Raw genomic sequence first — 13343 nt, forward strand, 5'->3', positions numbered from 1 at the left:
GGNTTGGGCCCCCGAGGGGCAGGAACGGACGGAAGTAAGGTAGTTGACGAGCCGAGGAGGGGCGCCCCAAGTAGGGCCGGGGAAGGCAAGGAAAGCCTGCCCGGCACCGGACAGGCAAGGGGCGAGTCCTGCAGTAAGGTAGGCAACCGTAAGAGAGGGCCAGAGAAAAGGATGCGCAGAGAGAGGGGGCGCGCACCGGGTAGGCAGAAGACACAGTCGGATGAGGAGGATTCGCATAGACGAGGCGTAACAACGGCGAAGGAGGTCGCCGCTTCTGTGGAGAAGCAGAGGCTGGGTGGAGGCGAAGGTGAATGGCAAAGTAGCGACGAGCGAAGTTACCTGTGGCACGAGCCGAACTAGAGGCAACGCGGCGGAGTCTTGGGAACGAGGTAGAGAATATGAATGGTAGGTAAGAGAGTCGGCATGAGGCTGGAGGCTTACGTTTTCTGCTGTCGATGACTGCATTAGGTTATTTTCGTACTCTCTACTCGATTGCCGTGCGAGCGGCCCACCCGCCCTCCCACTAACAGCCAAATGGCTGATCGGAATTGTCTTTGAAGGGTTTGGGTACCGCGGGAGTGTGGTCGCAGACGCAATGGCCTTCCCCACAATAAGTTAGTAGTGAGTACGGATCACGCGATGACGTTTAAGCAATGCCCGGATGTGATGTATTTGGTCCAAGCCATCAAGCTTTGAGTATTTAAAATATACTGCTGCTGTATATCCTCTTTTATCTAGAATATTTATGTGATTATTCCATATCGTGAACCCTTTCCGATTATCTCCTTTGTGATATGGGGAAATGATTCTCACCCGTTGGCTGTCATCCTATCTTTGCCGGCCCGATATGTAAGCTATGAAGCTCGATGCAATTACGGGAGGCTGGGTTTGCTGGCAAGGGCTTTGGCGCCGTGCGCACCGCGACACCCAAATGACCTTGGGGAATAAAGGCCTGATGGCCTGGTGCGGTAAAAAATTACAAAGTAAACTCTCAATTCGCGTTATGACCTGGTACTCCCTGTGTAAAAGTCCCAGCCCAACGACAGCCACGCCGTTGAAATGCCTGTGGATTCGTTCAAACAAAGCAGCTTGACAGAAATGCCATATGCTAAAAATAATAGTTGGTTGCACCATACAAACCATACCCACTTGCTATAATCATCGGCGACAGAGCTCCCCTGATGGTCACTGTTTTGTACACGAGTAACTCTGAAAGGAAAAATAACAATGCAACAACAAAAGAGAACAGCGTCGTACCTGCGGGAATTTTGAAGAAGTCCAAGGCAACGGTCAGGGCTGCAAATGCCAACCGAAATATTGCCATTTCCGATGTCTTCAAACGTACCATACACTGTCTTGTTAGATGGATCCATGGCGCATGCCAAGCATAAGGCACATGTCATCAAAGTCCAAGCCGCGAATAGCCGACCCAGAAGATTGCTCACTGTACAACCCCGAGCATGTCTTAGCATCGCGAGCACTCCTGCACGAATACATCTTTTGCGTCCAAACGCCTTACCTAGCTCCGGCTTCCGGTCAAATACCTGGCTCTTCAGTTTGTTCGGGGCGAAGATGCCGATTACGACTGGAGACCAAACAGTCAGCAGAAATTATCTCATAATACAAGAACCGACATCTTGCCTACCAGAGTTTTCCCAGAACTAACCTGCTAGCATTCGCAGGCTCGCCACTACTACCAGCCATCGCTTCAACGCCATCACAGGATCCATCCTTCCCCAGAGGTGCTGGACTGGACTGAATGAGATCATCAACCTCACTCTCGGGGCCAGCCAGCCGCACAAGAGCACTTGAGGTGCTGTACGGTCATCGTGATACGCAATTGTACGAAAAGCCTAGTGTTCGTACGTCAAACCCCGGTACTCTCCATCTACACCTGGCCCCCTGCTGCGGATAAAAACGCCAGAACCGGAACTCGTAACCTTAAACTGTGCAGACGCGGCCAAACCTGCCAAAAGCACGAACAAACTCGAGCATCATCGCTCCTCCCAGACCTTGCCTCCAGCACACTCTCCCCCGCCGCGCCAGCAGTGCCATGGAGAAGCGTGCGCACCCTGTGTTTGCTCCGATACGACAGTACGATTATGCCCCAAGGTAAAGTAAGCCCGCGTAACGCAACCAAGCTAAAAGGTCATAGTCTCTTTCTGAAGGGGAGGAATCGCTCCCTGAATCGTATGTCTTGATCATGAGTGCAACATACAATGGGGCACCTCTATTAACGTCAACGCGCTACGAAATAGCGCAGTTTCGAGCAGTGCGTAATTGATCTTGTAAGGAAGGAAGGAACAAACCTGAGGGACGCAGCTAGTGCAGTTAGGTGTCAATTACAACTTTTCCTGCGCGGTAGTCAGTCTGTCGGTCCGTCAGGGGCAACCCAAGACCCCTCTAACGCACACCCACCCAACCACCCTGCATACATAAATACATACATGTGCCCTAGCCTGCTCATGCCAAGAAACCAGAAACACACATACGCACACGCTCATGCTTACATACCCATTCGGGAAGGACTCGCTGTCTTCACTATCTAGTCTTTAGTCATTAACGCAATGTAGTGCATGCCAACTCTTAACTCACCGCCATACGACGCGTACGGCAACGCGAAAACACAACCTACACGGCGTAAGCTCCATCGCACCCCCGAACCCGAATCGGAAATCGTTTGCCCCTTTGCCCCTATCCCCCCCTTCCAACCGCTTGGTAGGGCGCCGAGGGCGGCGGCCGGGAAAAGGGGGAAGGCAGAGAACAGTTGAAGAAGCTTCAAGCCACAACTTTCCTACCCAGCTACCCTTTCACCTGTACCTTCCCCCATTTTACATTCAACACGAATCACGCGCACATGCATGCATTGACGTACAATACGCCCAAAACTAGCGTGTATACATACGTACCGACATGCATGCCTACATACATACATACAGACAGACATGCAGACAGACAGACGCCCTTCGTTGAAGTTACTCAGGTACCATCCACCTTGCCATTTCCTTTCCACGGCTCGGATTATTAAAGCACACACACACATGACCTATTGCACAGCACATCGTCCCCTTCCGCCCACAGGCTCCTCCTTATTCAAGTTTTGGACTACGACCGCAACCGCGACTGCTACTGCGGGGCGCGGGCGCCCTGGGGTATGTACCTACCTACCTCCGAGATAGGGGAAGAGGGGGGAAAGGACGGGTGCTGTGTATTGTCCCCAGCATTTACCCTGCATAGTGACACCTGGTGGCCGTACGGCAAAATGTTCCGCACCCTCATGCTCGCTCCCACGACCCGTTACCCCTCCCTGCGGACACGTCCGTACACGTACATATACATAAGGGACAGACAGATAGACAGACAGGCAGACACATCGACGTACTTCTATGCACACAGGTGAAGACAAATGACCTAAATCATCCTCGTACTGCAAGGATCCACCAACCCTGGAGCTTTCCTCTTTCCAGGAGTGAGGTGGTTTTTGTAAAACCCCTGAAACCAAAACCATGTTTTCCTCCCGCACCCCCCCTCTCCCCACCGCCCCCTTTCCCCACACCTTCCGCACCTACCCCCCCATCGGCCGTTTGGGTCCGATGCACGGCAGGGTCCAATTGTCGTACAGGAACTGGGATATAAAACCGGCATAAAAAGCATCGGCTCTCCAGACTCCCATTCGCACACGCACGTCTTCAACATAGCAAAACACGCACAGGGCCCTTACCCCGCATATGTCCCTTCCTTCCAGTTTTCCCCTCTTCTCCCATCCCCCAGGAAGGCGTGCCCCCCCTTAATCACTGTACGTGTCCCAAAACACACAGACGCGTCTAAAACTACCTTTCTTTCTACTTCCACTACTCCTGCTACTACCACGGGTATTACTCCGGCTGCTAATACGCATATAGCTACCTGCACTGCTGCTGCTGCTGCCACCCCCCCTCCCTCCTCCCCACCCACCTATCCCCCCCCTCCACACCCCTTCCCCCCGGGAAGCCTGAGCAGCGCTATTCCAAGGAGGTGTTGTACGGTGGCGAGTACGTCACCCCCGTTGAGTCCCAGTACGGTAGCTGCCACGTGTACGGCCTGGGCCTCCTCCATGGGGGCTGCTCTGTGGTGCTGTAGTGACACGTTGAGCAGGTCCATGTCCGCGGGGATGCCCTTGGCGTGGCAAGCCTGTGTGACGCAGCGGTGATGATGATGGCAGTGGTGATGGTGATGATGATGATGATGATGATGATGTGGTGTTGGGATAGGAAATTACGTGATGATGCAAAGGTCAAAAAAACAGCCGCCGACATCTGCTCAGAGTATGGAATGTGGTGGACTGTGGTGGGGAGATGGGGAGAAGAAATCACAAAAGAAAACCAAGCGATCAAGTTCATCATCTGCCGCGGCGGCTTCTCGACCCCCCACCCGACCCCCCCCCACCCGCTCTACCCATCTTTCCCTGCCCCATCCCACCCCCACCCCCTGACCCATTGTGGCGGTGGGTGCGGGGATGTGAAGAGGTGCGACTGTGGGTGCGGGGATGTGAAGAGGTGCGACTGTGGGTGACAGTGACAGTGACAGTGACAGTGACAGTGACCGGTGCAGAAACTCGTGAGTGTACATGAGTGCGCATGTGACCGAGATGGGAGGTTGGAGAGAGGCATAATCCCTCCCCTCGACTATCCCCTCCCAACCCAGCATTTCCCGCCATCATCATACCGCGCCTCCTACGTCCCCGCTACACTGAAAATCCTCCTATCGCTGCTACCGGGACTGCTGCTGCTGCTGCTGCTGCCCATCCACTCCCGGCGCTCCCTCCCCTCCCCTCCTCTCTCCCCCCTTCCAACACCCACATTCGCGCCACTACTCACCTCCAATAGCATGTGTTTCATGGCCGTGTTCCGCCGCTGTACAGCGTCCACGCGGGCCAGCACCGCCTCCAGTTGCCCGTTGAGGCCCTCGTTGTCGCGTTGGAGCCGATCCACCTCGGTCTGCATCCGCTGAAGCTGAATGCAGCGGACAGAGGGAGTGAGGGGGAGGGGGAGTGAGGGGGAAAGACGAACCACGAACGAGTGAAGCTGCTGCCAGGGAGTGAGGGGGAGGGATGAGGAGAGGAGGGAGGTAAGGGGTTAAGGGAGAGGGAGGGAGAGGGAAGGGGAGGGAGGGGGGTAAGGGGTTAAGGGGGAATCACGTGCGAGACAGTGGTAAGTGAACTGTCGGAAGGCGTCCAAGGTCCGACAAGTGAGGGGAAGAGGGATCCGGAGGGTTCAATCCCACCAGCTTCGCGTCCCACAGGCTGATAGATTGCTGGCGGCTCGCCACCCATACTACCACCGCCATCACCACCACCACCACCACCACCACCCGCAACCACCAGCAACCATGTAACCCCCCCCCTCCACGCCGCTGCTGCCCTCCGCCCACCCCGGTGACTTGAAAACTAAACACCCCCGCGACCGCAGCAACTGCACAGACGGCCTGAGACATTCAGCCGCCGCACCCACCGCCGCTGCTGCTGCCGCTGCCGCCGCCACGGTGGCGGCTCCGCCGTTGCGGTCCAGTGTCCCTTCGTCTCCGCCATCCCGTTCCCGCCTCAACCCCCCCGCCGCCACTGCCGTTGCCGTATTACCGCCGTAGCCATCCGGCGGCTGTCCGCCGCTCCGCCCCACCGGCCCACTGTGCTGCCGCTGCTGGTCCTCGCGTACTTGTTGTTGTTGTTGATGATGATGATGCGGTTGATGCCGTACATGCTGACGCGGTTGCTGGTCCTCCTCCCTACCGCCTGCCACTCCGCCCCCGCCACCGTCGCCGTCGTCGTCTAGATCACGGCCGTCAAGCGCCGCCGCCACCTTCGCCAAATCTAACAAACTCTGAGACCAGGATCGTTCCGGTGGCCCACCGCCAAAGGGTCCACCTTCCCCCCGGGACAGGTGGTGGTGATGATGGAGGTGGTGGTGGTGGGATGAATGATGGTTATGCTTATGGCGCTTGGGACTTCGGGCCGCCGCTGAGGAGTCCTCCTCCGCTGCTAGCGTCCCCGCCGCCGCCGCGGCGGCGGCGGCGCCGTACCGACCGGAGCCATGTGAGGAGCGGAGCAGTCCGGAACCGGTGGTGGCGGCGGCGGCGGCGGCGCTGCCGCGTGAGTGACTTTGAGCTTGCGAATGGGTGTGCGAATGAGGCGCACCGGCGGCGGGGGCGGCTGGACCGGCGGCTGGGCTCGTGTTTGGCGGTCGAGGTGGAGGTGGGTGCAGGTTCGGTCCTGAAGCGGCGGCGAGCCGGTGGAGGGGCTCCTGCAGGGCTCCAAGAAATCCAAATTCAACGGAATAATAAAAAATAACTAACATACATACATACATATAAATCAACGTAGTAAAGTAATTGTGCTGCTTTCTGTGCTGCTTGGCGCAAGGGGCCGGTGTGTGCGTATGTATGTGTGTCCCCACGTTCCTAGGCAGGACGGACCTCATACATACATACATACATACATACATACATACATACATACATACAGTACGTCATTTCAGCACCTCCAGCCCTTTCAGTAGATATACGGCTCGTCTGCACTACGCGGGATATAAACGACGAGACCAGACACAACGACTACACCACAAAAAATGTCGGTAACGTGATCATGGGCTTCATGTGCTTCACTTCCTAATGGTACCACGGGTCGATGTCTTCGTCATCGCTTCGGACCCACTAAGCAGTTTCGGACTTTAATGATGACGCCTTCCGGGAGGCAGTCCATTCCTCTGAATTATGCCCCTCGTCATCATATCATTTCCCCCAATTTAACCCTTTCCTGCAGGCCCTCCGACCGGCGGCGGCTCCTCGACGAACCAACCTCTGCCTGGCCTCGCCCCAGAACACCCAACCCATGTACCACTTAAGCTACACCCAAACCACCCAACAGCCTTCCGCCGACCCCCGGGCGGCTTTCCCTCCCGTCACCGCCGCACCTGAAAACGCTCAATCGGCCGTCCTCCTCCGCCGCCGCCACCGCCGCTGCCGCTGCCGCCGCTGCCACCACCCGCTTGTTGTGTCCCCAACCGCACGGCCCCCACCGCCGCCGCCGCCGCCTCACCCGAGCCTTCACTTCCGACACTCCCCGCTGCCGCTGCCGACGCTGCTGCTGCGCCGCTCAGCTGCCGTACCACCGCCTGATGCAAGAGCTGATTGGGGTGATGCAAAGGATGTTGTTGCGGGTGTTGTGAATCGTGCATGTGTGGGTGAATTCGAAGAATTGCTCCTGGCACGCCGCTGGTAAAGGAGTCTCCGGCGGCTATCTCAGGAACGCCCGAGGTCGAAAGAATGCGTTCCAGCGTAAATGTACGGCGTAAGGTCTGTACGTCAGGTGGCGCCACGTCGATGGCCTGCATGTCGCTGGCTAGGCCCTCCACAAATTTCTGCAAGGACATTACCCAGCGGGGCCGGGGGGGTGCATCAGGGCGCGCGGATAAGTAAGTGGAGTGGCGAGCAAAAGGAAGGGATGGGTGGGACCGACGAACCACAAACCACGAACGGATGGGAAATGGGGGGGAAGGGGCAAAGGTGAGGGGGGAATCATATGCAAGGAAACAAGGAAGGAACTGCCGGGGCGTCCAAAGTTCGCGAAGCTGCTGCTGGTGTTCTAAGCGATGACGAGGAGGGGGGGGGTAGCGGAGATGGTCGGGACCGGCATTGGGAGATAAAACGGTAGAGAGGAAACACGTGAGTCCGCGGCAGGAATGTGGAGTGGTGGAATGCCGGTCATGCTTAGTCGCAGGAGGCCAGTAGGAGCGGTGTGGTGGTGCTGGGGTTGGCTTGTGGCTTAGGTTGGGGGGTAGGTTTGGGGTGTGAGGGACTACAAGGATGAGACATCGAGGCGGTGAGGAGGGGTGGGTGGGTTTGAGCGGGGTGCAGCGTGTCTTTTTCGCCCTCCTCCGCCTGCACGAGTGCTGGGCGTGGGGTGTGCGGGGAAGAGGGCCGGTTCTTTTGCTGTTTGACCGATCGCATATCGCGTGGTCGCACCTCCTCCGGCAGCGAACGGTTCCACTCCAGTAACAAGTCCTGAAGCTCCCGGCCTCCGGACAGTGTCTCCCGAAGAATGTTTTCCATAGTGTTTGACCGCATGATAGCCAGCGGACCGTCCTCTTGACTGCCTGTCAGGCCTTGCAGCAGCAGCTGCTCTAGCGTGTTGTTGCGCGGGCCAGGCCCGATGCCGGAGCGTAAGCGGAGGGCGGGCTCTTGAGATGCAGCTGGCACAGGAGGTATTTCCTGAGCCTTTGTCTGAAGGCATAGAAAAACATTGTGCGTGTGGAAGTTAGTTTTGGGCAGTTTGGTCACTTCCGCAAAGGTGGTTGAAAACGCGAACAGCGGCCTTGACCAGGCTAGAAGCAGCTGGGCTAATAACTTAACAAATAGATATATGCTTGTTGGTAATGTGGCCTTGGTTACACTCCAGAAACTGCTGCTTATAGGAGTGAATGACATGAACAACTGCAGTCCGACATGAACATGCCTCCTTCATGTTACCTTTTGCGACATAATTGCTGCATAAACCTGCTCAAGAGTTGGGGCCTTGGCCAAACCCCCGGTCTCGTCGTGAAGCCCTCCATCTCCACCCAAATTTTTGTTATCCATCAAGACACCAAAGTTATGTACCCAACTCATAACTAATGTAGGTACGGGCTATCTCGTTTTGCAACATCAAAAGTGGAACTTTGTCCGTACGAAAGAGTCTGTGGCAACTGTGAACCGTCCCTCCGGACCATTGTTGTTGCCTCGGAGGTTTTGTATTCTCTACATTAGTGTTCTATTCGTCGATAGCAAGCCAGAATCTTACCTCCTTACGCCGGCAGAACCTTCTTCACTTTTATCCTCAGGCTTTGATGGCGTCCGTGGTTTGCTCAAGGGCTTGCCCCTTTGTTTCTCATTCGTCTACAACCTTCTCTGGGCGATCGCTTGCTCGCACTGGCCGTGTTGCGCTTGGACGCGTGCAAGCAGTGAAGGCTCCCGCTGGCGTGACCATGCCACCAAGGCAGCCAGATGTCCCACCTCCGAAGAACGGCTTTGTGGATTACGCGGAGCGCTTGAATAGCCGAGCTGCGATGATTGGATTTTTTGCTCTCCTGGCAGTTGAGGGCTTCTTCGGTAAAGGCCTGCTGGACATTATCGGGGTCGCGACGGGCAACGGCCTTGGCTTTGAGCTGTGAGTGCACTCAATAATTAGAAATGGCATAACAAGCTTCCTCCTGGCTTTTTTGTGCGTACTTAGTTATTTGCGGGTCCTGCGTGTGGGCTGCGATGTGCCTGGGGTTGCCAGCCCCCAGAACTTTTGTACTCGGGCTGTGCACGCAGTGTGTATTCCCTTTGCCATGTTTTGTGTGGAGCTGCGATTTCAGATTTGATGCCCCTACATACCGGGTGTGCTGCCAATTTTCGTTTTTGAACTGAATGGTAGGTATGTGCATCAGGAGGATGCGTGTATTCTTGGCAAGGTGAAAACATCAGGAAGTCCCTATGCTTCCCTGAGTGTTCCGTTTGTGTGTGTGTCTGTTTGGAGTCTGTTTGCGTTGAGGCCATGATGCTTCTGAGGCTGCTGAGGGCAAGCGTCCTGAGCTCAGAGTAAGGGTGGTGCACGTGGGGCGTTACAAGACGCAAATGTAAGACTGCTGCGGCCGGGCGCCCTACAACAACCATAACCACCACCACCACAACAACAATGATTGCCCCACGCCAGCTTGCGGGGGAGGCATGCAGGCAATAACACCGAAACGAAGACTCCCCTCAATTTCAACTCGATTTGGGTTTCTCCAGAAACACGTCATTTCTTTCACGCATCATTTTTCATCATCATGCACACCCGGATTCCACTACCTGGCACATCGCACGCGCTCCTGTCGAGGAAAAGGAATTCCCTGATACACAGCAAGGCTGTGTCGAGTGATACACACCCAGGTCTCAGTGCACTGGGCACCCCAATCCCAGACGAAGTGCCGGATTCTCGAAGATCCAACAGCCTGATCCGACGCTTAGTCGTCCTTGGCCCTTCCCAGTGCTGTGTGAAAACCGTTTTTGTAAAATGGGCTTCATCTGCTTAGCCGGGAAGCCACATGGTCTCTGGGGTTAGTTCTTTTCCAGTTATATTTACCATTTTTAAAAAGGCTTGTGCGCCAAGCTCTCATCTCAGCTCTGAGGAGGAAAGGAAGCCGCAGCCATCCTGACTATTCCCGTACGGCACCATGTTGACCCTAACTCCGCCCACTGAAACGTGCTGTACATCTCAACAAACGTAAGCATTTATTTCCTGGGCTGGTGCAGCCTCAATCGCCCCGGGTTCCCTATGTCATGTCATGATTCGTCATGCGCCGTACGATGGCGGTGCCAGGCCTTCAGCATGACGCCCATCCTCGGTTAACCCCTGCTCCGGCCCCCGGGGTACGGCACGGCACGGACCGCTCAGACCCATGTATTTATTAGTTGGAGAGCTCTACGCTCCCTGGAGCGATCTTCCTCCCTTTCCTGCTTTCGCCGTTGATGGCTGGCCGGCCCTCTTCTAGCTCGGTTCTTACGTCCTCGGGAAATGTAAGTCATTAGCCTTTATGTGGAAAGCAATGAGGCACAAGAGGCGTCGATACCGACGACGATGAAATATAGATGAAAACCAATTACATTAAATTCAGTACGCGGCACATAAATACGAGCAACGCTCTCCACCTCTTCGACAGTACTTTTCTCCTCCTCCTCGTCCTCCCCTGTACGTCCTCAGAGTCTACACAAAAATAGACATCACGCAGGACATAACAATTACAAAACATATATCTGGCTCCTGGCGCACCTTTCGATTAATGATTGAAGGCCCAATACAGCGCCCTGCGGCCATGCAGCCCGCGCGATTATGACTCAAGGCCATACAGGCATGCCGTACAAATCGTACAACAAAATAAAGGTCGCCTATTGACATGTGCGCCTATTTTGCAATGGCTTAATGCAGCAGAAGTTTATCCGCGGCGTGATTTGCCGCAACTGAACCAGTTTTGGTAAGGAGGGGAAATCTGAGGGCGAGCAGTTTTTCCTCCGAGGCCGATTCCAGGGGGATCTAAAGCGCAATCAAGACAAGCCATGGGGCAGTATCGCCAAAAAAGCGTGGTGGGCGAAAAAAACAGAAACACACGTACACACAAAAAAACACAGAGCCATAACACGTGCATGCAAAGTAAATAGTTTACAAAGCCAGAGCTGGACCAATTGATACAAGTCAAGTAGGGAGAGACACGCAAACTTACAAACACTAGTATCAACGAATGGGGAGATGGCCGAAAAGAAATAGAGAGAGAGTGTGTGTGTGTGTTGTACAAAGGGCTGAGGACCCCAAACACCTGAGCCCCATACGCGGCAGTTCCGCCACCGCAGCCCGCCACACCCGCACCACCACACAATTCCAACAGCGGCATCATGGACACAATACATAGACAACCATACATACATATTGACACAAAAAGAAAACTTCAAGCCTTGTGTTCCCACCTTCTCAAGCTAATTCCATAAAATGCGTGTCATAAAACAATGTTTGAGTAAGAGGGCAAGGTAGAGGGAGAGAGAGAAAAAGAAAGCGACGCGACGCAAGAGACCCGCGCAAAAAATACACACACATACACAAAAGCGCGCGCACAGACACACACACACACACACGCAAGGGCAAAGATTACGATAAATAGAACCAAAAAAGCTTAAAACGACTACAACAAGAACAACAAAAAAACAAACGCTGCTAATCTCCTGGACGTCATTGAGCGCCAGAGCTCTCTCTCCGCCGATGCCCATGTCGACGCCAACTCCGACACCGAAGCCCGCAAGCCCAACAAACACAGCAGAAAGGCACATATTCACAGCTAATCCCCCTTTTGCGACTACTGCTGCTGCTACTGCAGACGTGTGCGCATGCGTGTGTGTATGTAATCTATCCGCCACACACCGTCGCCCCCGGCCACTCAATTACCACGACACCACACAGTCGTACATCAGACGTATTTCCACAGCCACACACAGCAGCACACAGCTGACTGAGAGGCGGCAAAACAGACAGCCTCACTGGTAGTGGTTAACTGCCGCCAACAAAACCACTAAGCCACCACTACCCCCGAAAACACTCCCTCACCCCCTTCTGGCCCACCTTCCCCCGCGGGCCCTCCCAAACCAAACCAAATCAAACACCCGCAATCCTCGCAGAAACCACCAACCGCCTTCCCGTACCAACCACCAACCACTCATCCACACGCTGCGGTGGTCGCGCATCTTCGCAGCTGCATCTTGCAAACCGATTAACGATTAACATTCCCCGCGGCAACCCAACCAATGTTGCAAGAACGAAACACCCCAACTCAAACCCGTTCTCATGCACCTCTAGGGCGTGCCAAAAACCTAAATGTTACTACTGCTGTTACTGCCTCTTTCAGGGCTTCAACACACCAGCTAGGAATGTCTGACCCATGATGCCATCATTGAGTGCTCCCGTAACGTTGTCACACTCCTCTTTCACACACACACACACACACACCTCGCATACATAAATACATACATACATACATACGCTCTAACCTGCTCATGACAAGAAACCAGAAACACACATACAAACATGCCTCCCTACCCGCCGCCGGGATGAGAGGGTTTTACTGATGCGTATCAACAACAGCAGGCACACAACAACAACAATCAACAATAACAACCGTCAACAGCAATAACACGGGGGTGAGGGAGGAGCAGAAGGAGCGGCAACAGCTCGGCATGTCGCCGGAGCTCTACATTTTACAGGGTGCGTGTCGTACATCAACCATGGAGTGGTTGGTTAGCTTCTGCAGGCGCTAATGCTGGTGCTAGTGCTCCAACGCCGTCCCGATATGCCGTACTGTGCCGCTATGGAACAAAAGCATGAAACCATGATAATGATGATGATGATGATGGCAAAGATGATATGATGGAGAGAATTGACATGAACACCCCGCCGACAGGGGCTCTTTATGGCGCTCAAGATGAAATGATTTGTGGGCGCAACACCATACATATGTGGGGGGCCCCGAACAGCCCTTTAGAATGCTTCGCCCAGGTCTTGCTCTTCATGCCGTGCACGCAGTATCCACCGCCGTCACCGCCTTCGCCATCGCTGCCCCTGCTGCCCTATTGTTGCACGAGCCCACGCAGTCCGAAGTCCGCAACATCACTCTCACTACCAACACCACCACCACATCATCATCATCATCAGCGTCGTCACTTTCCCCAATCCGTATCCTGATGTATTCCCCAACACACGCTGCCCACCTACCCCACTCACTTACACTACCATGACCATGACCATACATACCGCTACTGCCACCGCTACT

The 13343-nt window shown here is 54.8% G+C and overlaps 3 protein-coding genes across 3 annotated transcripts; 1 reads left to right on the forward strand and 2 right to left on the reverse strand.

Moving 5' to 3' along the window:
* Nucleotides 1-963: 963 nt before the first annotated feature.
* VOLCADRAFT_105276 (uncharacterized protein) lies at nt 964-1773 on the reverse strand. Its single transcript, XM_002951905.1, has 5 exons — nt 1667-1773; nt 1520-1585; nt 1346-1444; nt 1150-1257; nt 964-1063 (listed from the first exon to the last, which is right to left on the reverse strand). Exons 1-5 carry the CDS (start codon nt 1767-1769, stop codon nt 1002-1004), a joined length of 438 nt encoding a protein of 145 aa, XP_002951951.1. The 5' UTR covers nt 1770-1773; the 3' UTR covers nt 964-1001.
* Nucleotides 1774-3954: 2181 nt separating this feature from the next.
* On the reverse strand, nt 3955-8082 carry VOLCADRAFT_117993 (uncharacterized protein; the record flags this gene model as incomplete). The annotated part of the gene is made up of 6 exons (XM_002951906.1): nt 3955-4170; nt 4857-4991; nt 5733-5899; nt 6055-6244; nt 6945-7391; nt 7996-8082. The coding sequence occupies 6 exons, from the start codon at nt 8080-8082 to the stop codon at nt 3955-3957; spliced, it is 1242 nt and encodes a 413-aa protein (XP_002951952.1).
* A 522-nt stretch (nt 8083-8604) lies between these two features.
* VOLCADRAFT_75186 (uncharacterized protein) lies at nt 8605-9645 on the forward strand. The gene is made up of 2 exons (XM_002951813.1): nt 8605-8644; nt 8850-9645. Exon 2 carries the CDS (start codon nt 8856-8858, stop codon nt 9177-9179), a length of 324 nt encoding a protein of 107 aa, XP_002951859.1. The 5' UTR covers nt 8605-8644; nt 8850-8855; the 3' UTR covers nt 9180-9645.
* Nucleotides 9646-13343: the final 3698 nt, after the last annotated feature.

This window comes from Volvox carteri (assembly GCF_000143455.1).
Source record: "Volvox carteri f. nagariensis unplaced genomic scaffold VOLCAscaffold_26, whole genome shotgun sequence".
NCBI classification, from domain to species: domain Eukaryota; kingdom Viridiplantae; phylum Chlorophyta; class Chlorophyceae; order Chlamydomonadales; family Volvocaceae; genus Volvox; species Volvox carteri.